Genomic DNA, 25,544 nt, shown 5'->3' on the forward strand with positions numbered 1-25,544 from the left:
AGGCAAGAAGTGAATAGGGGGCAGAAGCAAAAGTCAAAGAGACACTGATAGTTGGCTGCAATAGGGATCATCTACTTGGCATGTCCAATCATCCCACTAAGTTTCAACATTATGAGTCTAGTTGTTCTAAAGTTATGAATTGGAAACGGTTTTCCATGTTCAGGCCCCTTCGACCTTGACCTTTGATCGGGTAACCCCAAAATCAATAGGAGTCATCTACTCTGCATGTCCAACCATCCTATTAAGTTTAATCATTCTGGGTCAAGTGGTTCTAAAGTTATTGATTGAAAAGAGTTTTCTATGTTCAGCCCCCTGTGACTATGACCATTGATGGAGTGACCCCAAAATCAATAAGGGTATTTTTACTCTGGAAGTGCTATCACCTATGAAATTTGAAGGTTCTGGGTCAAATGGTTCACAAGTTATTTTAATAGAGTTACCCCCAACACAAATAGGGGCACCTGCTCTATAAGTCCAATCATCCTATGAAGTTTCAACATCTAGGTCAAGTAGTTCTCAAGTTACTGACGGGAAATGGAATTCCATGTTCTGTTCGCTGCGACCTCTACCTTTAATAGAGTGATCCCAAAATCAAAAGGGGCATCTACTTTGCATGTCCGATTGTCCTATGAAGTTTTAGCATTCCGGGTCAAGTGGTTCTCAAGTTACTGACCGGAAATGGGTTTCAATGTTCAGGCCCCTGTGACCTTGACCTTTAATAGAGTGACCCCAAAACCAATAGGGGTCATTTACTCTGCATGTCCAATCATCCTATGAAGTTTCAACATTCTGGATCAAGTGGTTCTCAAGTAATTAATCGGATTTTTTTCAATATTTGTGTATCTGTGACCTTGACCTTAATTAGAGGGACCCCAAAATCAATAGGGGTCATCTACTTTGCATGACCAGTCATTCTATGAAGTTTCAACATTCTGGGTCTAGTGGTTTTCAAGTTCATTGATCAGAAATGATTTTTCATGTTTGTGCCTCTGTGCCCTTGACCTTTGATGGACCCAAAAACAATAGGGGTCGTCTACTCCATAAGCTCTGCCACCCTATGAAGTTTGAAGGTTTCTCCAGTTATTGATCGGTTCCAAATGAAAAGTGACGGACGGACAGGGCAAAAACAACATGTCTCCCCCAGTGGAATATTACAACTGGGCATCTTTTGCTTTTATTTCCTTACTTTTACTATATTGCACTTGTCCGAGTCTTTTCATATTTTACTTTCCATTTCTCTTTTATCATTTATTCTTGCGCACCGTGATATAATTGGTCAAGGTTGACAGCATCAAGTACAGATTTGGATGTAGAAAGGGGTTGTATTTGAAGAGAAATTGTTTTGGATCGGTTTAGCCAATATGAAAATACTTTTTTTTCGTGTCTGACAGGTTAACTTATTAAAACACATTTTTAAATTGTCATCTGAATCATTTCATAGACTGTGGGAAAATCACTAGCAGTGTCTGACCAGCAACATAGCGATTTTTTCCTTATGATTTGTAAATTTTACAAGTCACTGAATGTTTCCTCTTCACGAAGGAGGTGCTCAGTCACTCGGAAGCGGGTAAATTAATTATGGAAAAAAGCAAGAAACTGCGTTTAAAAAGAAAAGTGCCTCAACAGAAACGACCTGTAGCAACAGAAGTGTTAGGACAGAATCCAAATGAAGCAGAAACCGTTACATTATCCTCCGACTCGGAGTGTGATGACGGCCAATCCAGTAAACGAAGAAAAATCGAGTATCAGCAAACCGATTCAGAAGAACTTCAAGAAGGAAAAAGGTTCTTATTATCACGTGTTATTCAACATGTGAAACTTACTTACATCACTTTCGAACAAACCTTCCCCGCTTTTATGGAGCTAGTGTAGTGTTGTGTTTTAGTGGGAAAATCGGCTACTCGGTGTTGGACTCGAACCTACGAGTACGACCCCCAGCTTGCAAGCATACCTGACAAGACAGTGACAATGCGGCTCTAGATCACATGCCTACTTTTCCAAGTCACATGCATTTTAAAAAATAAAACAATCTTATCAGTGCTCCTGTCACGTAATAAACGCCGGTGACAAAGGAATAGTAAACAACACTTTGAAAGTCAACAGTTTTTATTTAAAGTTCAACCCAAGTTCTTAAGGAAAAGTGAGACGCACTGACAATGATAGCTAACCCAATGTGTTTTAGCCCAAATAACTAAAAGAGTCTAATCTATTTGGTTCCCCGTGCCGTTTTTTTGAGCGTTCTCCCGCTAATCAGAGTTATATAGGAAATATAGCCAAGAGCATTGTTGGTAATTAGCTATCATGTCCGAGCGTTATTACAAATATGGTGATAAGACATTCTGCGGACTGCTGAATCTGCATGAATCTGCAATGTATAATGGAAATATGCCAGCGTCCAGTCGGCTACCTGTATGCCTGGTACAGAGAAGAACTGTACTTTGTTAACCTTAGGATAGCAATATACAATTATACATGTATAATATTTTGGAGAAGCAATATTTTAGAATACTGAACTGTTTCTATATTACTTTATAACTATGTCCTGAATGGCCATTACATTACAATTTCCTTTATTTCTTCTCTTGAAAATAAAATAATAATTTAAGTATGAATATGTAATAATAATAAAGTAAAGCTTAACTGGCCATTACATTACAATTTCCTTTCTTTCATCTCTTTAAAATAAAATAATAATTTAAGTATGAATATGTCATAATAATAAAGTAAAGCTTAACTGGTCATTACATTACAATTTCCTTTCTTTCTTCTCTTTAAAATAAAATAATAATTTAAGTATGAGCCTACAATAATAAAATAGTAGGCCATTACATTACAATTTCCTTTCTTTCTTCCGAAAAAAAAAAAATCGAAAGGATCTTGTAACAATTGCAATTTAGACTACGTACTTATGATGTATATAAAAAAAAATACTTATAGAGAATATGATCTGGTTTACCAAAAAAAAAAAAAAATCACTTATAAAATACTTCTTTATTATATCCTAATTTCTTAATCTATTCTCTTATGTTGACTCCTTTCTTTCTTCTACATTTAACAGAGCAGAAAAAGATGGTATCAGCAATATTATGTCTGAAATACCTTACCACGATCGTATAGGAATTGCGATTACACATATTGGTAAGCATCATGAAGAAAATACATCTATAGATAATAACACTTCTAAAGATAATATCCGGATGAACGTCTGTGAATTAATGCGAAATGCATACCTGGTAATTGCAGTTAATTAATGACAGAATACGTTATGATAACATGAAAAAATAATGTCTTTATTCATTCGGTATCTTTGATTTTGTTAGTTTTTTATACACAACATCTCCTGTATGGAGAAATCAAAGTCACTAGTTCACGAAAAAAAAAAAATATATATATATATGTAGGTGTTTGTCACAATTAAAACGCACTTCTATAAAAGTAAATGTAAGTTCGTCTACACAACGACTGCATGTTTGTATGAAAAGTAAAACGCACTTAAAAAAAAAAGTAAGTGTTAATTCCGTGATGATTCCAGGACTGTAAGGCAAAGCACTTCTAAAAAAGTAAATGTAAGTTCGTCTACACAACGACCGTATGTTTTTATGGAGAAAAAAACAACATGTCTCACTATGCCTGGAGAATAAATATATATGACATCAAACGCACTTCTAAAAGTAAATGTTAATCCCGCGTTCATGATGATTCTAGTATTGTTCAACTGACTTGTAATAATTAAATGTAAATTTTGTTTACGTAACATCTCCCGTATTGTAGGTAATGAATGTACGATAATGTCGAGTCAATAAAAAATGTGTATATATATGTATGTCACATGTTACACTAAAATCGGTATGTAAATGAATTTAATCCAACGCGTTTAAATCAGCACCTGGAGGTCTACGCGCATAGTTCAAAGGATGGACAGTACAGTCATGTAGTTCCCGCACGCCCCCTTGGTGAGGTATCCAGGGTTGTAGTTCACAAGTACTGGATGTATGCGTGTTGCTGGCTTCAGCTGCCAGCTGTTTAAAAAAACTTTCTTCTGTGTTAGGGTTGTTCAATATTACTTGTGTAGTGTCGAGGTTGGTTGTAGCATACAGAGTGCGTAGGTCTACGACCCTGCCTTCTCCATATCATATATTTGTACTCTTTGTATGAAGTGGTAAACACACTATGTATCATAAAACAAAGAGTCAATTGCCTCCAGATAGAAGTCACAAAAGTTCTGCATGATTAGTGTACGTAATTTATGTAATATGATTGCACAAAAGTTCTGTAGGATTTATGTAAGAAAAGTTCTATATATGCACGCTTCTTCTACCGTTTTTGCTTTTAACTGTGCAATTTTCACGGTATCAAAGTATACATTTTGCTTGGGACTGTCCAATTTCCACAGTATCAAAGTATACATACTGGCAGGATTTGTATCAATATCATCGGAGAAATAAAACGTTGGATGTCCATACTATTCAAGTTTGGATGCAATAAGTTAAAAAAAAGTTCCAAGATGTCACTTTCATTAAAACAGTTTTTAAAAGAGGTTATTGTCACTGAGGAACAGATTTCTCATCACATTCGGTTTCGAACTTATGAAGTTATCATCTGTACAAACTATCACTGGAGCTAAAAATTTATAAAATGTCCAAAACATCGTATTTAGCAAGTTATTTCTTCTTCACTGTGTTTCACCAGAATATTACAATATATGTAATCTTATGTTGTGTCATTTGGGTAAATTATGACTGTCACAATATATATTTCTTGTGAGTTTACATGTAATATCTCCTTTGGCAACATTCTGACAACAGTTAATAATACACACTATCTCAGTTCTTAGAGTGTACTGCTTACGTTACCTAGCCTAAATCTTCATGTATTTTGCAAGCATGACTTACTTGAATTTTCAACTTTTCCAAAAAGAAATGAAAGAAAGGATGTACCTAGCATAAATATGTGTACTGTATTATATCAAAATACAAGACTGGAGTCAATTAACATTTCGATAGGAAAACAACCTTACATCCAATACTAACAAATGATGGTTACCAAAAGTAATTGAAAAAATGACAAGCCTGGATGAGTTGACAAGGTGCCTATGGCGTAACCTGAGAAACGAAAACAGATCTATTTTGCTCAAATACAACATATACTAGTCTAAGAGTACACCTCTATGCCTCTATATTCACAACGCTATCAACGCGTCTAATTCTCAGATTGAGTGCTGACGTAAACACTGTCGGATGCGTCACTCGCGCACACCAAATACCTTGGTCACTATACATGGCCGATTTGCCATTCTACTACACTGGAGTCCCCTATTCCAGAATTCATAAGTCATAAAAAAAAAGTATAAAAAATATACTGAGGGAGTAAAACAGTTTGTTTACTCCACACCCCTGTATAGGTGTCCTCATATTTTCAGCAAAATAGACCGTCCTGCCTCAGGAAGCCTTCAGACTGGATACTAATGTAACCCTTTATCCACTGATGATTAAAATCAACAAGCTGTCATTTTTTCCCATTAACAATCAAGAGAATGCACAAAGTGATATGCATAATTCCAAAACCCAATGCACCAAAAAACAGCATTTCTATGCAGATAACCAGCTGTCCTAAAAATAGACTATAAACTTCGTTTTCCAGTTTACAATTCAAATATTGTACCAAGTATCCTTATTTTTATTAAAACAGACAACCATATGTATATTTGACCTCTGACGAAATGAAACTTTGTTCACGAATGACCAAAAAATTAAATGACATGCGGTAAAACCGGTACATATATTAACAAATACATTTCTAAGTAACACATTTTGCACTGAATCCGATAAAAACATATCGAGTTTACCAATGCCCAAACCAAGATTACTTCATAAATAAGAGATAACCCTAATCATTCTAAATCAGTGCTACAGACAGGAGATAACCCTAATAATTCCAGTACTATAGCCATACAGAACATACAGTACACAATTCCATTTATTTCTGTTCTTTTAGTTTTACTATTTTCTAACTTTTTCATTTTTATTTCTTTTTCTCTTTTTTTTGGTACTATCTTTCTATTTTCTGACCATAGATATAAAAAGACTGTTTGAAATTTTTTTTTTATGTTTTGCCGATGAAAAAAAATATCCAAAAAGTAATTTTGTCCTTGTTAATCTGCACAAAATAGAAATAGGAAAACGTTTCCAGCTTGCAAAATTGTCTTGGAAGATTGAGGAAAAGTAACTTACAGTTTCTGGCATGTTGTTTTCTTCATAGTCCATGTGATCGTAGTGGTAGTATTCACAGCGACAATCTATTTCAAAAAGTTCATTTTGGTCCCACTTATCCTTGGTCACGGCGCCAAACAATTGTCACGTAATAAACTCCGGTGACAAGGGAATAGTAAACAACACTTTGAAAGTCAACAGTTTTTATTTAAAGTTCAACCCAAGTTCTTAAGGAAAAGTGAGACGCACTGACAATGATAGCTAACCCAATGTGTTTTAGCCCAAATAACTAAAAGAGTCTAATCTATTCGGTTCCCCGTGCCGTTTTTTGAGCTTTCTCCCGCTAATCAGAGTTATATAGGAAATATAGCCAAGAGCATTGTTGGTAATTAGCTATCATGTCCGAGCGTTATTACAAATATGGTGATAAGACATTCTGCGGACTGCTGAATCTGCATGAATCTGCAATGTATAATGGAAATATGCCAGCGTCCAGTTGGCTACCTGTATGCCTGGTACAGAGAAGAACTGTACTTTGTTAACCTTAGGATAGCAATATACAGTTATACATGTATAATATTTTGGAGAAGCAATATTTTAGAATACTGAACTGTTTCTATATTACTTTATAACTATGTCCTGAATGGCCATTACATTACACTCCAGCTAGGATTAAAAAAGGGCAGGGTGCTGGCACTGAAAAGGGCACTTCTTGGGTGGTGGTCGGTCCGGGACCGTGCTCCCCTGGGAAAAAAATATAACTGGTCCATGCATACAATGCATTTTAACATACTTGAGGCATGGGATTTGGCATAATTTAGGCATGTTTTTTGGCACACTTTAGGTATGGTCTTTTAATAGGCTATGTCTGTCATCTCTAATGCACCTATTTATTAACTAAAAATTCTGCTGTTTGTATTTTACTTGGCATGTATTTTCAACTTGAAACATTTTTAGCTCACCTGTCACAAAGTGACAAGGTGAGCTTTTGTGATCGCGTGGCGTCCGTCGTCCGTCCGTCCGTGCGTGCGTAAACTTTTGCTTGTGACCACTCTAGAGGTCACATTTTTCATGGGATCTTTATGAAAGTTGGTCAGAATGTTCATCTTGATGATATCTAGGTCAAGTTCGAAACTGGGTCACGTGCGGTCAAAAACTAGGTCAGTAGGTCTAAAAATAGAAAGACCTTGTGACCTCTCTAGAGGCCATATTTTTCTTGAGATCTTCATGAAAATTGGTCAGAATGTTCACCTTGATGATATCTAGGTCAAGTTCGAAACTGGGTCACGTGGGGTCAAAAACTAGGTCAGTAGGTCTAAAAATAGAAAAACCTTGTGACCTCTCTAGAGGCCATATTTTTCTTGAGATCTTCATGAAAATTGGTCAGAATGTTCACCTTGATGATATCTAGGTCAAGTTTGAAACTGGGTCACGTGGGGTCAAAAACTAGGTCAGTAGGTCTAAAAAAAGAAAAACCTTGTGACCTCTCTATAGGCCATATTTCTCAATGGATCTTCATAAAAATTGGTCAGAATGTTCACCTTGATGATATCTAGGTCAAGTTTGAAACTGGGTCATGTGGGGTCAAAAACTAGGTCAGTAGGTCTGAAAATAGAAAAACTTTGTGACCTCTCTAGAGGCCATATTTTTCATGGGATCTTTATGAAAATTAGTCAGAATGTTCACCTTGATGATATCTAAATAAAATCCAAAACTGGGTCACGTGCGGTCAATAACTAGGTCAGTAGATCTAAAAATAGAAAAACCTTGTGACCTCTCTAGATGCCATATTTTTCAAGAGATCTTCATGAAAATTGATCAGAATGTTCATCTTGATGATATCTAGATCAAGTTCGAAACTGGGTCACATGTGGTCAAAAACTAGGTCAGTAGGTCTAAAAATAGAAAAACCTTGTGATGTCTCTAGAGGCCATATTTCTCAATGGATCTTAATGAAAATTGGTGAGAGTGTTCAGCTTGATGATATCTAGGTCAAGTTCATAACTGGGTCGTGTGCGTTCAAAAACTAGGTCAGTAGGTCGAAAAATAGAAAAACCTTGTGACCTCTCTAGAGGCCATATTTTTCATGAGATCTTCATGAAAATTGGTGAGAATGTTCACTTGATGATATCTAGGTCAAGTTCAAAAGTGCATCACGTGCCTTCAAAAACTAGGTCATTAGGTCAAATAATAGAAAAACCTTGTGATCTCTCTAGAGGTCATATTTTTCAATGGATCTTCATGAAAATTGGTCAGAATTTTTTATCTTGATGATATCTAGGTCACATGTGCTCAAAAACTAGGTCACTATGTCAAATAATAGAAATAACGACGTCATACGCAGTTCAACACTGGGTCATGTGGGGATAGGTGAGCGATTCAGGACCATCATGGTCCTCTTGTTTTGTAATTGCATACTGAATAACAATTCTATGTGTTTAGGCCTATTTTACTTGTTACAATTTCAGTACACATCTTCTCCATGTAGGCTACCTGATATTTATAAATTTATACGTGCAACATATTATATACAGAAAATAAAGTTTAAACTTCCACTTAAATAAATGAAATCAGGCAAAGATTTTAACTTACAACAGTCTAAAAGCAAGTTTAGCACTTGTAATAGACATATTCCGGGTATCCAAAATTTTATATCCGGATATGGTTACACTTTTTTCTAAAAGTCGTCGAATGTCCAGTTTAAACAATATTTTTGAAAAATTATTATGATGCAAAGACAGTTTAACAGCATTTTACAGTATCTGACATTAAAGTGTACCCTGTCATTACATCTTAGTAAACTAATTTCAAAGAAATCTGCAAAAAATCGGCAATTTCACAAAGCAGACGACAACCTACTTTTGATTTCAAAAACTTGTAAAAGGTTAAAATCAAAATATTTTCCTATTTAAATTTGATTGTGATCGATTTTTATTAATTAGATTTAAATGTCTGTTGTCTGGACTGAAGTTTCAGTTGTATGTAAAGGGGTATTTACGACTATATTACTGAAAACGAAAGTACAATTTGACAGGTGGCGCGAAATGATAGTGATTTCAGACTGGTTTGCAAACTGTTTTACACTAAGGTTCAGTGATTTTAATGCAGTGGAGCAGTCTAAAATATCATGGTCTGCCTCGGGCACGATTACAGTAGGTAATTGTTTAATTGTTTGCTAATTATATCAATGCCCCTCGGCGTGTATCACTCGATAAAAATGGGGCAATAAAGCAGTGTATAATAATCAGTGAGGCAAAAAAGGGAAGTTTGGCTAAAAAAAAGAAATGAAATGGTTGTTAAATGGGCAGGGTGCCTGGCGGGGCAACAGGGCGGAACGAATTTCGGAACGGGCGATGCGCCCTGCTGTAAATAGCTAGCTGGAGCACTGCTTATTTTTTCGTAGAATGTCATAGAATCAAACTTACCAGGCGATGTTGACACTGTGTTTTCTAGGGCTGTGGATCGTCAGACAAGTGGCGATTCGATCCGATCTGCGAGTCGGGGCTGACGATTCACAGATCGAACCACGGATCAGCAACAACTTATAATGATACTGTTATTTTTGTACTGTTTTCTTTATGGAATCAAAGCTTTGCAGTTCTCATAGTGCTGAGTTTAATAGTTTTGACCTATGTTTAATGTTTTGCTCATTAATTAAAGTCCGGTTTCTCGGGTGGACTTCTGTAATGTTCGGCCATTCTTGCAGATGAACGATATGACGTCGGTCATTAATAATCAAATATTTTGTAAAGGTTTTGCATTTTTTGATAAGAAAATTTTATTTGGACAGAAATTTCGTATCTAAATTTTTATTGAATTTAATTACTTAAATGATAAATGTTTATTCACTGTTTTGACATATTCCATATTAACTTTAGTTCGAAAATAGGACCGATGCTAATGTAACCGGGGTCCATTTTTCTCAGGGAATTAGCTATTATTTAACAAGTGGTAGAGTTCTAATATTCTTTTATTCCATTGTAAATAATATATCACTTTTCAGTAATTCCAATTCATAGTACATAATGATTATTATTCTCAAAGTTTCCAAAGTATTTCCTGCCTAAAATATTAAAATATCAATTTTGACTAAGTTTGACTTTCCGGTGCCTAAAACAAAAACCCAAAACTAACTCAAACTCCAAACTGACTTCCTTCCCTTCCCTCCAAACTCTGCAACATTTTCATTCACGCCCACTTCATACTTCAACCAATCACATCACACATGCATCATATTTCAACCAATCATATCACACATGCATACATTAAAACTTGACCAGTACTTGTCTACTCCAGTGGCTTATTGCTTTCTGATACTAATTAACACTTACTAATTAAATTATTACCATATCAAATTCTGTCTGGAATATCTTTTGAAGTAGCAGACCAAATCAAATGCACATAATGTTTAGCTATAATTATATTTAGATAAGTAATAAACTGTAGAAAGGTAAGGGCATTCTGATAAAATAATGACTTAATGTTATTTTAATGATTTTCATAATAAAAATATATCTAAAATCTAGAACTGGTCACACTAACTCTACCTAAGACATTTATTTACATCCGGTTTAGAATCTAAAAACTTGTAATCGTTTTAGATGTGCAAGAAAATTCATTGAAGACGTTTAAAGTGGCTTTAATATAGTTTTATTGATAGAATTTTACAAATTGCATGTATTAATGAAAAAGATCGCGATCCAACGATCCTGACAATGACGAATATCTGTACTCGAACTTCTGGTCAAACTCGTGGATATCCGAGTACTCGGATACTCGTTACAGCCCTAGTGTTTTCATACTACTGTATAATACAGCTTTTACATTCACCGGTGCAATGTGTAATTTCTACAACATGAATAAATGTCAGAAAATGTAAACATGGAGGGCAGATCTATTTTGTGTTAAAAAAAGGCAGTGGCAACATGTACGTAGCCAGTTCCAGCTACCTAGACTAAAGGCCTCGGTAGCCAGCTCTATATATACATACATATCGTATATGAACATGTAAGTCAAGGTAGTCCGCTTTAATAAACTGAATTATAAAGGATCATTATAATATTTATTTTAATTTCATTTCTTGTGATTTTTTATTCATTATTTGTGTTTAACCTGTTTATTTCGCCGTAATTACGCACTCATAAAAGACATATTATATTGACCGACACATTGTTATGTTTAAACATACTCGATACATATTTGAGATACTGTGATTCATTCTTAAAAATAAAGAAACAGTTAAAAGACAAAAGGACAAAACAAATAGCATCAACGTACATTTTAAATGATGCGGCGCTGCTGAACCTACCGGTGTTTGATCCTCTCTAGTGCCTTTTTTAAAGCAATAATTGTAGGTGCTCTTTGGCACCTTTGTGTGCATCTTTAATTTATTTATTTGTTTATTTGGGTTTTACGGAGCACCAACACAGTATAGGTTATATGGCGCCAAACAGGACTGCACATTTTGGTTCCACATCTCATTTACATCGAAATAAAAACATGAGGTATGGAATCAAAATTTGCATACCTGCTGGAATCACAGAGTTAGTCTGAGTTACTGCAAAACCAAGTGTTTAGACCCTATTAGTCGCCTCTTACAATCATGCAAGGGTAAGGCAGTGGTTCCAATTCTTTTCATACACAGATCGTGCCAGAACCACATGGGGCTCTTTAATTAATTAATTACTACATAATTTCTCAGCCAATTCGTTTATTAGTCAATAGTCTTGATTGGTTCTTAATTGTTTGTTTGAACATATGACCTCTAAGGGAGCATATACTAAATGTGACACATCCGCACAGTCTGGTCAGGATCCATGCTGTTCGCTTACGGTTTCTCTAAATGCAATAGGCTTTCAGTGCTAGCCCTGGCCATTATAAATTAATAGCCACTTTTTTTTCAGGGAAAAAATTAATAGACAAACTTGGCGTGTGCCTTATTCGCGTGCACTTTCGCATTTCAATAAAAAACATTAAAGAGGGTATTTGTAACTATATAAATTTTTTTTGTTCTTTTTTTTTTGATCATGGACCACTTAAACACACTTTATTTTTCAATTATTATTATTCATGTTTATCATAGGCTTAATAATAAATAAATATGCTTGGATTATATTAGGGAATATAAAGGTGATTATATCTGAAATTATGATACCCCATGCAAATGTGTGAAGGGGATTTTGTAACACCCAGTCATTTTTCAGTGGAGGGGATTTTGATCAAGGGGATTTTGATCGGCCGATTTTGATATACACTCATTGTCTCATCTGAATACCTTTCCGCATTTTCAATAAATGTCATAATGACATTCATCATATCACTGAACATACCGTTGATACTCGTGTAAAATGCGCAGATTTATGCCCCCCGCAACCAACCCTGAGTCGTGAATGCTTAGTATTCACGGGTATACGCGATTTTCCAACTTCAAAATAAGTTCATTTGCGATTTTCGCCATTTCGGTAAAGGGAAACTACTCTCAGCGCTTATTGTGTACGCTAAAATCTAAGATTGCCGTTGCATACCGTAAAAGAACGAGTGTTGTTGTTTTTTCTTAAACAATTTTAATTTCATATAAATTTAATATTATTTTGATGAAAGAAATATAAAAAAATCATAGATATTATGATACTAGTTAAAGATCGAGTGTTATCTCCAACCGCGATCAAACTGTGAACAACAAAACTGACACAAGGTATCACGCTAATTGCCGATAATTACTGACCATTTAATAAACAGCAGACTGTGTTCAATTAAGCGTGTCAAAGTTACCGTTTAGAGGGGGTAATTATGCCTCTGGGCATATATACTTGCTGCTACCGACTTCGCACGTTTTTGTCGATAAAACTATGTATGTTCCAGCTGTTTATGGACAATTTTTTGCAATATTTTTTGTAGCATTTTTATTAATTAATCGCCATTTTCTATCGCCAAAAATTGCGTTTTAATCTACTTTTGAATAAAATAATCGCCATTTGGCGATAATGTCGATTGGCAGCGCGAGCACTGGGCTTTGAAAGCAAACAACATAGATCCTGACTAGACTGCATGGATGCGCAGGCTGGTTTGGATCCATGCTTGTAGCAAATGCACTATGTTGGTTTTCTCATGCTGTAGCTCATATCAAATACATGTAAAATGGCATGGGTACAATGTAGCTCCCTTGCTTGGCATTCACCATTCAGAAATTAAAATAAGCTTTAAGTTTTGCATGCAAGCTACTTGTACTATCTCCAGACAAATGCAGAAACTGAATTCAAACTTCCCAAGTGTCATCCAGATTATAAAACTAGGTGATAGCATCAATTGACATAGGTCAATTCAATAACCAACCTTACAGCAGGGTTCATACTCGTCAGGGAAAAGTCAGGGAAAATTTTTTTTTTCAAGGTCAGGGAATTGTCAGGGAATTTTACAAAATGTCAGGGAAATTTTGAAATTTGGAAAATGTCAGGAAAATGTCAGGGAATTTTCTGATCTGGTTAGGCAACAATTTGTAAAGGTTAAGGCAGTTTCTTCAGATATTTCCTTTTTCATGAAAGCTATCACACCTACAACAATTAAAGCATAATTTTAAATTATATGCATATATCTATATTCTACATATTTTTCAAATTCCATATAGAAGAAACTGAAAGGGATTTGCACCCCTTACCTCCTGAGCAAATCTGGTGATGGCTATATCTAATGATTCGATCCCCTTCTCTCTTGTATAGTGTCCATTTGTTATAGTACTAGTTAATTCAATCTAACCATTTGTATTATAGCTAGTTGTTTAACCTGTACAACTCTGTTAACATTTTGTGAACATTTAGTGGTTTTTTAGCTCACCTGTCACAAAGTGACAAGGTGAGCTTTTGTGATCGCTCGGTGTCCGTCGTCCGTCCGTGTGTGCGTCCGTAAACTTTTGCTTGTGACCACTCTAGAGGTCACATTTTTTGTGGGATCTTTATGAAAGTTGGTCAGAATGTTCATCTTGATGATATCTCGGTCAAGTTCGAAACTGGGTCACGTGCCTTCAAAAACTAGGTCAGTAGGTCTAAAAATAGAAAAACCTTGTGACCTCTCTAGAGGCCATATATTTCACAAGATCTTCATGGAAATTGGTCAGAATGTTCACCTTGATGATATCTAGGTCAAGTTCGAAACTGGGTCACATGCCATCAAAAACTAGGTCAGTAGGTCAAATAAAAGAAAAACCTTGTGACCTCTCTAGAGACCATATTTTTCATGAGATCTTCATGAAAGTTGGTCTGAATGTTCACCTTGATGATATCTAGATCAAGTTCTAAAGTGGGTCACGTGCCTTCAAAAACTAGGTCAGTAGGTCAAATAATAGAAAAACCTTGTGACCTCTCTAAAAGCCATATTTTTCATGGGATCTGTATGAAAGTTGGTCAGAATGTTCATATTGATGATATCTAGGTCAAGTTCGAAACATGGTCATGTGCAGTCAAAAACTAGGTCAGTAGGTCTAAAAATAGAAAAACCTTGTGACCTCTCTGGAGGACAGACTTGTGAATGGATCTCCATAAAATTTGGTCAGAATGTTCATCTTGATGATATCTAGGTCAGGTTCGAAAGTGGGTCACGTGCCTTCAAAAAGTAGGTCAGTAGGTCAAATAATAAAAAAACGTTGTGACCTCTCTAGAGGCCATATTTTTCATGGGATCTGTATGAAAGTTGGTCTGAATGATTATCTTGATGATATATAGGTCAAGTTTGAAACTGGGTCAACTGCTATCAAAAACTAGGTCAGTAGGTCTTGAAATAGAAAAACCTTGTGACCTCTCTAGAGGCCATATATTTCACAAGATCTTCATGAAAATTGGTCAGAATGTTCACCTTGATGATATCTAGGTCAGGTTAGAAACTGGGTCACGTGCCTAAAAAAACTAGGTCAGTAGGTCAAATAATAAAAAAACCTTGTGACCTCTCTAGAGGACATATTTTTCATGGGATCTGTATGAAAGTTGGTCTGAATGTTTATCTTGATGATATATAGGTCAAGTTTGAAACTGGGTCAACTGCGATCAAAAACTAGGTCAGTAGGTCTTGAAAGAGAAAAACCTTGTGACCTCTCTAGAGGCCATATATTTCACAAGATCTTCATGAAAATTGGTCAGAATGTTCACCTTGATGATATCTAGGTCAAGTTAGAAACTGGGTCATGTGCCTTAAAAAAACTAGGTCAGTAGGTCAAATAATAAAAAAACCTTGTGACCTCTCTAGAGGCCATACTTTTCACGGGATCTGTATGAAAGTTGGTCTGAATGTTCATCTTGATGATATCTAGGTCAGGTTTGAAACTGGATCAACTGCGGTCAAAAACTAGATCAGTAGGTCTAAAATTAGAAAAATCTTTTGACCTCTCTAGAGGCCATTTTTTTCAATGGATCTTCATGAAAATTGATCTGAATGTTCACCTTGATGATATCTAGGTCAGTTTCGTAACTGGGTCACGTGCAATCAAAAACTAGGCCAGTAGGTATAAAAATAGAAAAACCTTGTGACCTCTCTAGAGGCCATATTTTTCATGAGATCTTCATGAAAATTAGTGAGAATGTTCACCTTGATGATATCTAGGTAAAATTCAAAACAGGGTCACGTACCTTCGAAAACTAGGTCAATAGGTCAAATAATAGAAAAACCTTGTGACCTCTCTAGAGAGCATATTTTTCAATGGATCTTCATGAAAATTGGACAGAATTTTTATCTTGATAATATCTAGGTCAAGTTCAAAACTGGGTCACATGAGCTCAAAAACTAGGTCACTATGTCAAATAGTAGAAAAAACGATGTCATACTCAAAACTGGGTCATGTGGGAAGAGTTGAGCGATTCAGGACCATCATGGTCCTCTTGTATGCTGTTGTGCTGGATATGGGGCTGATCAGCTTGCTTGTATATAATAGTATGCAATACTGTCACTTAATTATGCAGGGCTTATTTTATGTGCGATATATAAAATTGAACATAATATTATCTACAATACCTTAAAGACATGCTTTTGCTACCAAGGTGTTTTGCATGGTATATATCCTATAGATGTTACTCTTTTTAATTGGTAATCAGAATGACAATTCCATTTTAATGTAATTTAGTAAAGCTATGTTCAGAAAAACAGTTCGATTTGGCTAATATGTTCAGGTTTCCAAAAGTAATTGCTTTATTGTCTGTTGGTCATAACATAAAAACATTTGTTTGTTTGAAACAGTGTATTTGATAACTTTTTAATGCATGATAATTCATGTTATTTTGCTTGGCAGTATGTTTTGTATAATCACCAGCTCCATATCCAGTTGATTTTGAATAAACAAACAAAATATTAAACAATGTAAATGTTTGTCAAAAAAGGAGGTAAGGGTTGGCTGTAGGGGTTGTGGAGGCCAACATTCTATTTTTCATTTAAAATTGAACCACTAAATGTGCACATTTTAAGGTAACAAAAGTCATACTAGGTGACTTGGTTTGTATCGTACTGAACCAAAAAGTCAGGGAAAAATGCTTTCATGTCAGGGAAAAGTCAGGGAAATGTCAGGGAATTTTGTCTGGAAGAATGTGTATGAACCATGTACAGTCCTGTGGCTCAATTATGATACGGCTAGTGAACAAACCACTGACCACACTCACTCATAGCAGACATTGATGATTGTCATTGAGCAATCTGCCTAATTGCAAATTGGTAGTTTTTATTATAATATTGCATTGTGTAATTATGTTTAACTGTTGCTGATTAAACTACCTTCTAAAGTTGAAGAAGCACAATATGTTGACATTTTTTCCTTTTATATTTCAGAGAATTTCTACATACAAAGAACCCCAGCTTGAATAAATTGAGAGAAATGATACTGTCTTTGTCACCTCGAGATGTAGATATTACTAATTTATCCCCATTTCCTGCCTTCAATACACAGGTGAGTGTACATAAAAATTTCTGTTTTCTTTTTATACTTTGCCATTTTTTAAAGAAAATGTTACAAAATGTTGAACAGAAATCATGTTTTAACAAATGTTAATTGAATGGGTATTATTTATGGGTTATTTTACTTTCATATATACTGTGAACAATGTGAGGTGCAAGATATTCAAACTCATATGTGTCTACTGTCTATTAGTAGAAAGTCTCAGTATCTTGTAATTTCCATCTCTATTTAAACTTTCATTTTTGGGCCCTGTGGCCAAGTGGTTTAGGTCTCTGACTTCAAATTACTTACCCCTCACTGATGTGGGTTCGAGCCTCACTCGGGCGTTAAATTCTTTATTTGAGGAAGCCATCCAGCTGGCTTACAGAAGGTCGGTGGTTCTACCCAGGTACCCGCTGAAGATGAAATAATGCAGAGGGGCACCTGGGGTCTTCCTGCACCATCAAAGCTGGAAAATCACCATATGACATATAATTATGTCGATGCGACGTTAAACCCAACAAAAACAAAACAAAAACTTTCATTTGATGAAGTTTTAATTTTATGTTAAAACAAATAAGCAGCCACTTGATATCCAAATATATGTTATGTGTAATTAGACAGGTCACAGGATCTTGTGCATTTAGAGTGATAAAGGGAGATAATCATAAATAGTGGTTTCAATAATATTTTCTTCTATGTTAATCAGTAATCAAACCTTGACAAAACAATAAACCGAAATTGGATTTAACAAGAAATAGACACATTTTGTGGTCGTGACAAAAAATGCGGCAGCCACATTATAAACAGATGCATTATGAGTTTTTAAACTCAGGCATGGCAAAGTCCTGGTTGAAGTATTTGAATAATTTCAGCAGTGTTTGGCAATCTATTTGTGCTCCTTAACTAGACAGTTAGGTATTTTTCAGGTCCAAGAAACTGAGGGTAGGTTGAAGAATAAGGTCAGCATAGTCAAAGGGAGATTACAAGCAGTTGCTGAATTTCAGTCAGGGAAAATGTTATCTCCTTTCCCAAAACTTTGCAGACATTTTCGAAAGTCTTCAAAGCAGATACAGAAAGGTCTGTCAACTGAAATTAGTGCAGAAGAGTCTGGAACAGATACAGAAACTTCTAAATCAGTGGATATACATGATAAACATGAGCAAGGATCTTTGAATTCCTCAAAATTTAATAATAGAGAATTAAAACATGTATCTCATTTTACTAAGGTAGATACTGGTAGCGAGATTGGAGTTCGGCAACGTCATATAGGTGAATATAGAGATGAAAATAGTTCAATTATTAGAGATAGAAATTCAAATTACTATGCCCTGCAATCTCAGAATACAGATGGGAGACGAGAGAGAAAGAAATTAGAACCAGCCAAGTCAAATAGTACCAGTGACAAACTTGGTACTTTGAAAAGGGTATCACAGAGGAAGTCTGAAAAGGAAGAAGCAGGTGAATTTGTAAAGTCGGGTAACATTTTAGTAAATAAACATGATTCAAGGCTAGACAAAGAGCTAACCACAGGTATACAAAAAACGCATTCAATTGGAGGTGAAAATAAGAGAAATGAAACTAAAAATGGTGATCGTCACACAAGTCTACAGGACAAGTTTACTACAAGACTACCTCGAGTTAATTCTACCTTGGATAAAAATATAAGAGAAGAATCTAATGTCAGTATAATGTTACAGAAAAACTGTACAACTAGTATACGAAGCACACATTCTACTAAAGGAGATCAAAATATGGGAGAAGTAAGTCCAGATAGGGTTGTGCTAGAGAATACATTCACTGCTGGGATACCTCGAAGAAACTCTTCAAAAGCAGGTGAAGATGTGAGAGAAGGAAACAAAGAAAGTGCTACACTCCAGAGCTGTCCTTTATGTCAAATGAAATTTGATTCTAGGTCAGTATGTGTAATCAACTTCTTTTCCATGAGTTAGCTTATTTAAAAACGTTTTAAATTCTTTAACCCTTACCCTGCTAAATTTCTGTAATTAACTCGTCCATCTTTCAATTTGGACAGTACCATTAACTGTTAAAAGGGATACATATAATAAAAAGATACTGATTGGATGGCGAACAGTGCAGATTATGATCAGACTGTACGGATGTGCAGAGTGATCATGATCTACACTGGTGACAGGTCGCAAAGGCAGTATCAGTTGTGTCCAGCATGAAAAGGGTTAAAGAGTTTGTCTTCATGTCTAGTATTTACATAGAAGTGTTAGATATACAAAAGTTAAAAACTAATGGGTTGGAAATGTGACAAGAATTTAGCCAATTATTATGTCACAGTCATACTTAGTAAAATATCCTGTTATATTGATTTATTATTCTTAACTTACGACTTTCATATGTTTTGATACTCTTGATATCATGAAATTAATCTATCCCCAGATGAAAATGTATGATTTTACCCTTTAAGGAAGTCAAACATTCCCAAAATTCAAAAAAAATAAATGAAAGGTTAAGTTGTATAGATCTGAAAGTTGCACCTAAAAAGCCATGAACTAAACATTATCTTTTAAGAGATCTGTGTTAAAACATATTCCCAACCCTCCGAATATTTCTTGCAGCACACTACACTCATAGTGCATACTACATACCTTGGGATGACGCTGGGCCAGTAATAAAATTTAGTTGTTTACATTGTAAACTTCAGGTAAACTACACATCTCTACAGGGAATAATTTACTGCTACAAATACTAGAATGTGAATAATATGATGCATGTTTTTTCTGTTATTGAAATAATGTGTGTTAACTTAAAATTGATGTGTGAATTGAATTGAATGGCAGTTTATCCTTGATTAACACACAAAAAATCAGACTGAGGGATCTGATTCTGTCAACTTAGGATGGTCATGATGTTTGGATTTTAAAAGAAAAATATTTTAATTTATTTAGTTTTACACATTGACATATCAAAGCTATCAACACTAGATCTTTAATTGTCATCCCCAAAACTTGTGAGTATCACAACTACTGCCCCATCCATAGCTGCTAGTAATACTGCAACACTTTTAGTTTCCTACATTTTGTCACAGAATCATTAATTTACAACACTCCCCCCCCCCTCCCCCATATAACTGCAGCTGGTACCATCCCCAAAATGTGAAAATAAAATCCCTGAAGTAGGTCCAGCACATTGGCAATTTGTGTTAATTCAACTTATTTTTGTTTATAGGAGCCTAAACTACCAAGCCCCATACTGCTAAGGACTTTAGCCGAGGAAGCAATTGTTGTAGAAATGGGGTTTGACCCAAGGACACTGAACATTAAACACGGCAGGTCATGTGAATGATTTGATTTTAACATTTTGATTAAATTTATGAAAACGTTTATTTATTTTAGGATTGGTCAGATTGAGCTGGATAGTCATATAGCAGCATGCTTGTCTACCTCAGAAGATGATGTCCTCTGGTGACATCAGCAGATATACTGTGACATAGGAAAACTTGAAAACAAGATTATGGGACACTGTGAAGTAAAAGTACAAATATTTAAGTCTACCTCAAAAGAGACAGAATATTGTACATGTTGTGTTTTTAGCTCACCTGTCACAAAGTGACAAGGTGAGCTTTTGTGATCGCGCGGTGTCCGTCGTCCGTCCGTGCGTGCGTGCGTCTGTAAACTTTTGCTTGTGACCACTCTAGAGGTCACATTTTTCATGGGATTTTTATGAAAGTTGGTCAGAATGTTCATCTTGATGATACCTAGGTCAAGTTCGAAACTGGGTCACGTGCCATCAAAAACTAGGTCAGTAGGTCTAAAAATAGAAAAACCTTGTGATCTCTCTAGAGGCCATATATTTGACAAGATCTTCATGAAAATTGGTCAGAACGTTCACTTTGATGATATCTAGGTCAAGTTCGAAACTGGGTCATGTGCCATCAAAAACTAGGTCAGTAGTTCAAATAATAAAAAAACCTTGTGACCTCTCTATTGGCCATATTTTTCATGGGATCTGTATGAAAGTTGGTCTGAATGTTCATCTTGATGATATCTAGGACAAGATCGAAACTGGGTCATGTGCGGTCAAAAACTAGGTCAGTAGGTCTAAAAATAGAAAAACCTTGTGACCTCTCTAGAGGCCATATATTTCATGAGATCTTCATGAAAATTGGTCAGAATGTTCACCTTGATGATATCTAGGTCAAGTTCGAAAGTGGGTCATGTGCCTTCAAAAACTAGGTCAGTAGGTCAAATAATAGAAAAACCTTGTGACCTCTCTAGAGGCCATATTTTTCATGGGATTTGTATGAAAGTTGGTCTGAATGTTCATCTTGATGATATCTAGGTCAAGTTCGAAAGTGGGTCAGGTGCCATCAAAAACTAGGTCAGTAGGTCAAATAATAGAAAAACCTTGTGACCTCTCTAAAGGCCATATTTTTCATGGGGTCTGTATGAAAATTGGTCTGATTGTTCATCTTGATGATATCTAGGTCAAATTCGAAACAGGGTCATGTGCGATCAAAAACTAGGTCTGTAGGTCTAAAAATAGAAAAACCTTGTGACCTCACTAGAGGCCATACTTGTGAATGGATCTCCATAAAAATTGGTCAGAATGTTCACCTTGATGATATCTAGATCAAGTTTGAAACTGGGTCACGTGCCATAAAAAACTAGGTCAGTAGGTCAAATAATAAAAAAAACTTTGTGACCTCTCTAGAGGCCATACTTTTCATGGGATCTGTATGAAAGTTGGTCTGAATGTCCATCTTGATGATATCTAGGTCAAGTTTGAAACTGGGTCAACTGCAGTCAAAAACTAGGTCAGTAGGTCTAAAATTATTAAAATCTTTAGACCTCTCTAGAGGCCATATTTTTCAATGGATCTTCATGAAAATTGATCTGAATGTTCACCTTGATGATATCTAGGTCAGTTTCAAAACTGGGTCACGTGCGGTCAAAAACTAGGCCAGTAGATATAAAAATAGAAGAACCTTGTGACCTCTCTAGAGGCCATATTTTTCATGAGATCTTCATGAAAATTAGTGAGAATGTTCACCTTGATGATATCTAGATAAAGTTCAAAACAGGGTCACGTACCTTGGAAAACTAGGTCAATAGGTCAAATAATAGAAAACCTTGTGACCTCTCTAGAGACCATATTTTTCAATGGATCTTCATGAAAATTGGTCAGAATTTTTATCTTGATAATATCTAGGTCACATTCAAAACTGGGTCACATGAGCTCAAAAACTAGGTCACTATGTCAAATAATAGAAAAAACGACGTCATACTCAAAACTGGGTCATGTGGGAAGAGGTGAGCGATTCAGGACCATCATGGTCCTCTTGTTTAATTTGAAGCCAATTTAAAAAATGAAACAATTAAAAAATTAAATATGTGCTATTATTTATGACAAGATGACAATTATCAGTGATTTCTATATGTTTTGCAGATTAAATCTATATTTTGAATTACTTGCTTACAGTTTTGTATGATAATGCTTGTAGTTTAATATTGACAATAAATGTGAAAAAAAAAAACAAACAGGAGAATAGGGGAACAATTAAATAGGATAAGGTCACGTACAAATAGTTTCCTTTTTGAATTGCAAGCATTTTTAGCTCAACTTTACAAAGAATAGTCTAGCTATTCTACTCACCCTGTCGTCAGTGTCGGCGTCACACCTTTAACAAAGTTTTGCATGCAAGTACATATGGCTATCATTTAAAAGTATAAAGCTTTGAAACTTATTTGTTGTTTTTCTAGGTCAATTACCAACCACACTGGGTCAAGTCCCATAACTCTGGCATGTATTTTGGCTAAATTATGCCCCCCTTTTGGACTTAGAAAATGCTGGTTAAAGTTTTACATGCAAGTTACTATCTCGAACACTAATGCAGATATTGAATTGAAACTTAACATGTGGCTTTGGGATCATAAATCTAGGTGAAAGCATCAAGTCCCGTAACTCTGACATGCATTCTGGCCAAATTATGCCCTCTTTTGGACTTAGAAAATTCTAGTTTAAGTTTTGCATGCAAGTACATTTGGCTATCATTTAAAGGCATATAGTTTTGAAACTCACTTTTAGCTTGACTATACAAAGTATAAGGAGAGCTATCCTACTCGGCCCCACTGGCACCAGATCAGAAAGAAAATGCCTCCGTACATCTTATACCCTACCCCTAGGTATTCTATAAGAACCATGGTCGTGAACGGGAAAATATACTAACCCGTTTTAATCGCGCATTTCATACCTAAAACACGCACTGTGGTAAATGTGTACTATGGATATCAAACAAGTGGTAATTTATCTTCCATTGTGTACCGGTCACATTTTTTCAATACATCTTATCTTAGAAAAACGACGCGTAGTTTATAGTAATTTCAACATTACACGAAAAACTTGCTTGAACTTCCCTGGTGAAGTTCCGTTCTAGATTACAAAACCATTCTTATTGGCTGTTGTGAAAATGTATGTCAATCGTCATTTTACTACACGTGTTCGCTAAAATGTGAAAATGCACCATTAATGTACAAAATGAATAAAATAAACAGAACAGATGCAGACCAATGTTCGATTTCAAATTAAAGATCATATACAAGATGAATTTCATTCATCGTTTTGAGTTTTAGTGTAAAATTGTGATTTTTTAAAAATTCTTTTTTTGTTTGTTTACGTTTCGCCAAACATGTGCACACTGCCGTGACCTCTAGACCGGATGTTCATTAGGGAAGGTCAAGCAAGTTTTTTTCTGTAACGTTGACGAAAACATAAAATATGGTGATAATCTCAGCAATATGGAATATTGAGAATATGTGACTGATGCACGATGGAAGATAAATTATCGCTTGTTCAATATATCGCTTGTTCAATATACTAGGTACCCATTCACCGAACTGCGCGTTTAAGTTGAGAAATGTACAATTGAAAGGGTTAAGTATACTTTCCCGTTCATGACCATGGTTCTTATAGAATACCTAGGGGTAGGGTATAACACGTATGGAGGCATTTTCTTTCTGATCTGGTGCCAGTGCTCGACCCGCTGTCGGTGTCCTTCCACATCCCCACCTTGGATAAAAGTCTTTTATACTATCTCATTTTTCTTCTTATCTCTGTAATTACTTGATGGATTTGATCCAAACTAAAAATGGTTATTCCTCATCATAACCCACATCATATGACATAAGGGCCATAACTCTGGCACCAATATTTTATGATTTATCCCTTTTCACTTAGATTTTCAGGTTAAAGTTTTGATGCACTTTCACTCTATCTCTGTTATTACTGAATTGATTTGATTCCTACTTAAAATAGTTGTTCAACATCATCACCCACATCATATGATACAAGGTGCATAACTCTGGCAAAAAAGTTTCATGAATTATTCCCCCTTTTACTTAGAATTTCAGGTTAAAGTTTTGATACACTTTCACTCTATCTCTGTTATTACTGAATTGGTTTGATTCAAACTTAAAATAGTTGTTCAACATCATCATCAATGATTTTGTCTGAATTATGGCCCCCTTTATCTTACAAATTTAGGTTCATATTTTGTTTAAACTGCTTGTACACTTGCTCATCGTCAGAATCTCCATTTGTAGTCAAGGGTATATAACTGCTTGTATGTCAAAGATATTTTGCTCAATTTTGACCCATTTTGGACTCGGAATATATATAATTATCTATAACAATATAAGATGTATGTTGATAGATTCTTAAGTCGGATCAGTATAGATTATTGATATTATGTTCAAAATAGGTAATGTCACAATGTGAACATATTTTTCAGTTTATGAGACACATTTCAAAAATGGCATCTTTATTATGGCCCCCTTTGAAAAAGGAGGGGTATATTGTTTTGCAGATGTAGGTCGGTCGGTCTGTTGGTCGGTCGGAATGTAGACCTATCAGTTTCCGGATGATAACTCAAGAACGCTTGGGCCTAGGATCATGAAAGTTGATAGGGAGGTTGGTCATCCCCAGCAGATGACCCCTGTAGATTTTGAGGTCTGTATGTCAAAGGTCAAGGTCACAGTGACCCTGAATAGTAAAACGGTTTCCGGATGATAACTCAAGAACACTTGGGCCTAGGATCATGAAAGTTGAAAGGGAGGTTGGTAATGACCAGCGGATGACCCCTATTGATTTTGAGGTCAGTATGTTAAAGGTCAAGGTCACAGTGATCCTGAACAGTAAAACGGTTTCCGGATGATAACTCAAGAACGCTTAGGCCTAGCCTCATAGGGTCACGAATGTTGATAGGGAGGTTGGTCATCACCAGCAGATGACCCCTATTGATTTTGAGGTCTGTATGTCAAAGGTCAAGGTCACAGTGACGCTGAATAGTAAAACGGTTTCCGGATGATAACTCAAGAACACTTGGGCCTAGGATCATGAAAGTTGATAGGGAGGTTGGTAATGACCAGCGGATGACCCCTATTGATTTTGAGGTCAGTATGTTA

The 25,544-nt window shown here is 35.6% G+C and overlaps 1 protein-coding gene across 1 annotated transcript; it reads left to right on the forward strand.

The window, feature by feature from the left end:
• Positions 1 to 1,515: 1,515 nt before the first annotated feature.
• LOC123526376 (uncharacterized) lies at positions 1,516 to 22,549 on the forward strand. The gene is made up of 4 exons (XM_045305505.2): positions 1,516 to 1,784; positions 17,007 to 17,124; positions 18,042 to 19,027; positions 20,478 to 22,549. Exons 1-4 carry the CDS (start codon positions 1,579 to 1,581, stop codon positions 20,548 to 20,550), a joined length of 1,383 nt encoding a protein of 460 aa, XP_045161440.2. The 5' UTR covers positions 1,516 to 1,578; the 3' UTR covers positions 20,551 to 22,549.
• Positions 22,550 to 25,544: the final 2,995 nt, after the last annotated feature.

Source organism: Mercenaria mercenaria, chromosome 14 (assembly GCF_021730395.1).
Source record: "Mercenaria mercenaria strain notata chromosome 14, MADL_Memer_1, whole genome shotgun sequence".
Taxonomy (NCBI): domain Eukaryota; kingdom Metazoa; phylum Mollusca; class Bivalvia; order Venerida; family Veneridae; genus Mercenaria; species Mercenaria mercenaria.

Bases quoted from the DNA above. Each gene is read 5' to 3' on its own strand.
- LOC123526376 (XM_045305505.2), top strand. From the start codon at position 1,579: ATGGAAAAAAGCAAGAAACTGCGTTTAAAAAGAAAAGTGCCTCAACAG. The intron at 1,785-17,006 runs GTTCTTATTATC...TTTATATTTCAG, and splicing joins GAACTTCAAGAAGGAAAAAG to AGAATTTCTACATACAAAGA. The intron at 17,125-18,041 runs GTGAGTGTACAT...GGTATTTTTCAG, and splicing joins TTCCTGCCTTCAATACACAG to GTCCAAGAAACTGAGGGTAG.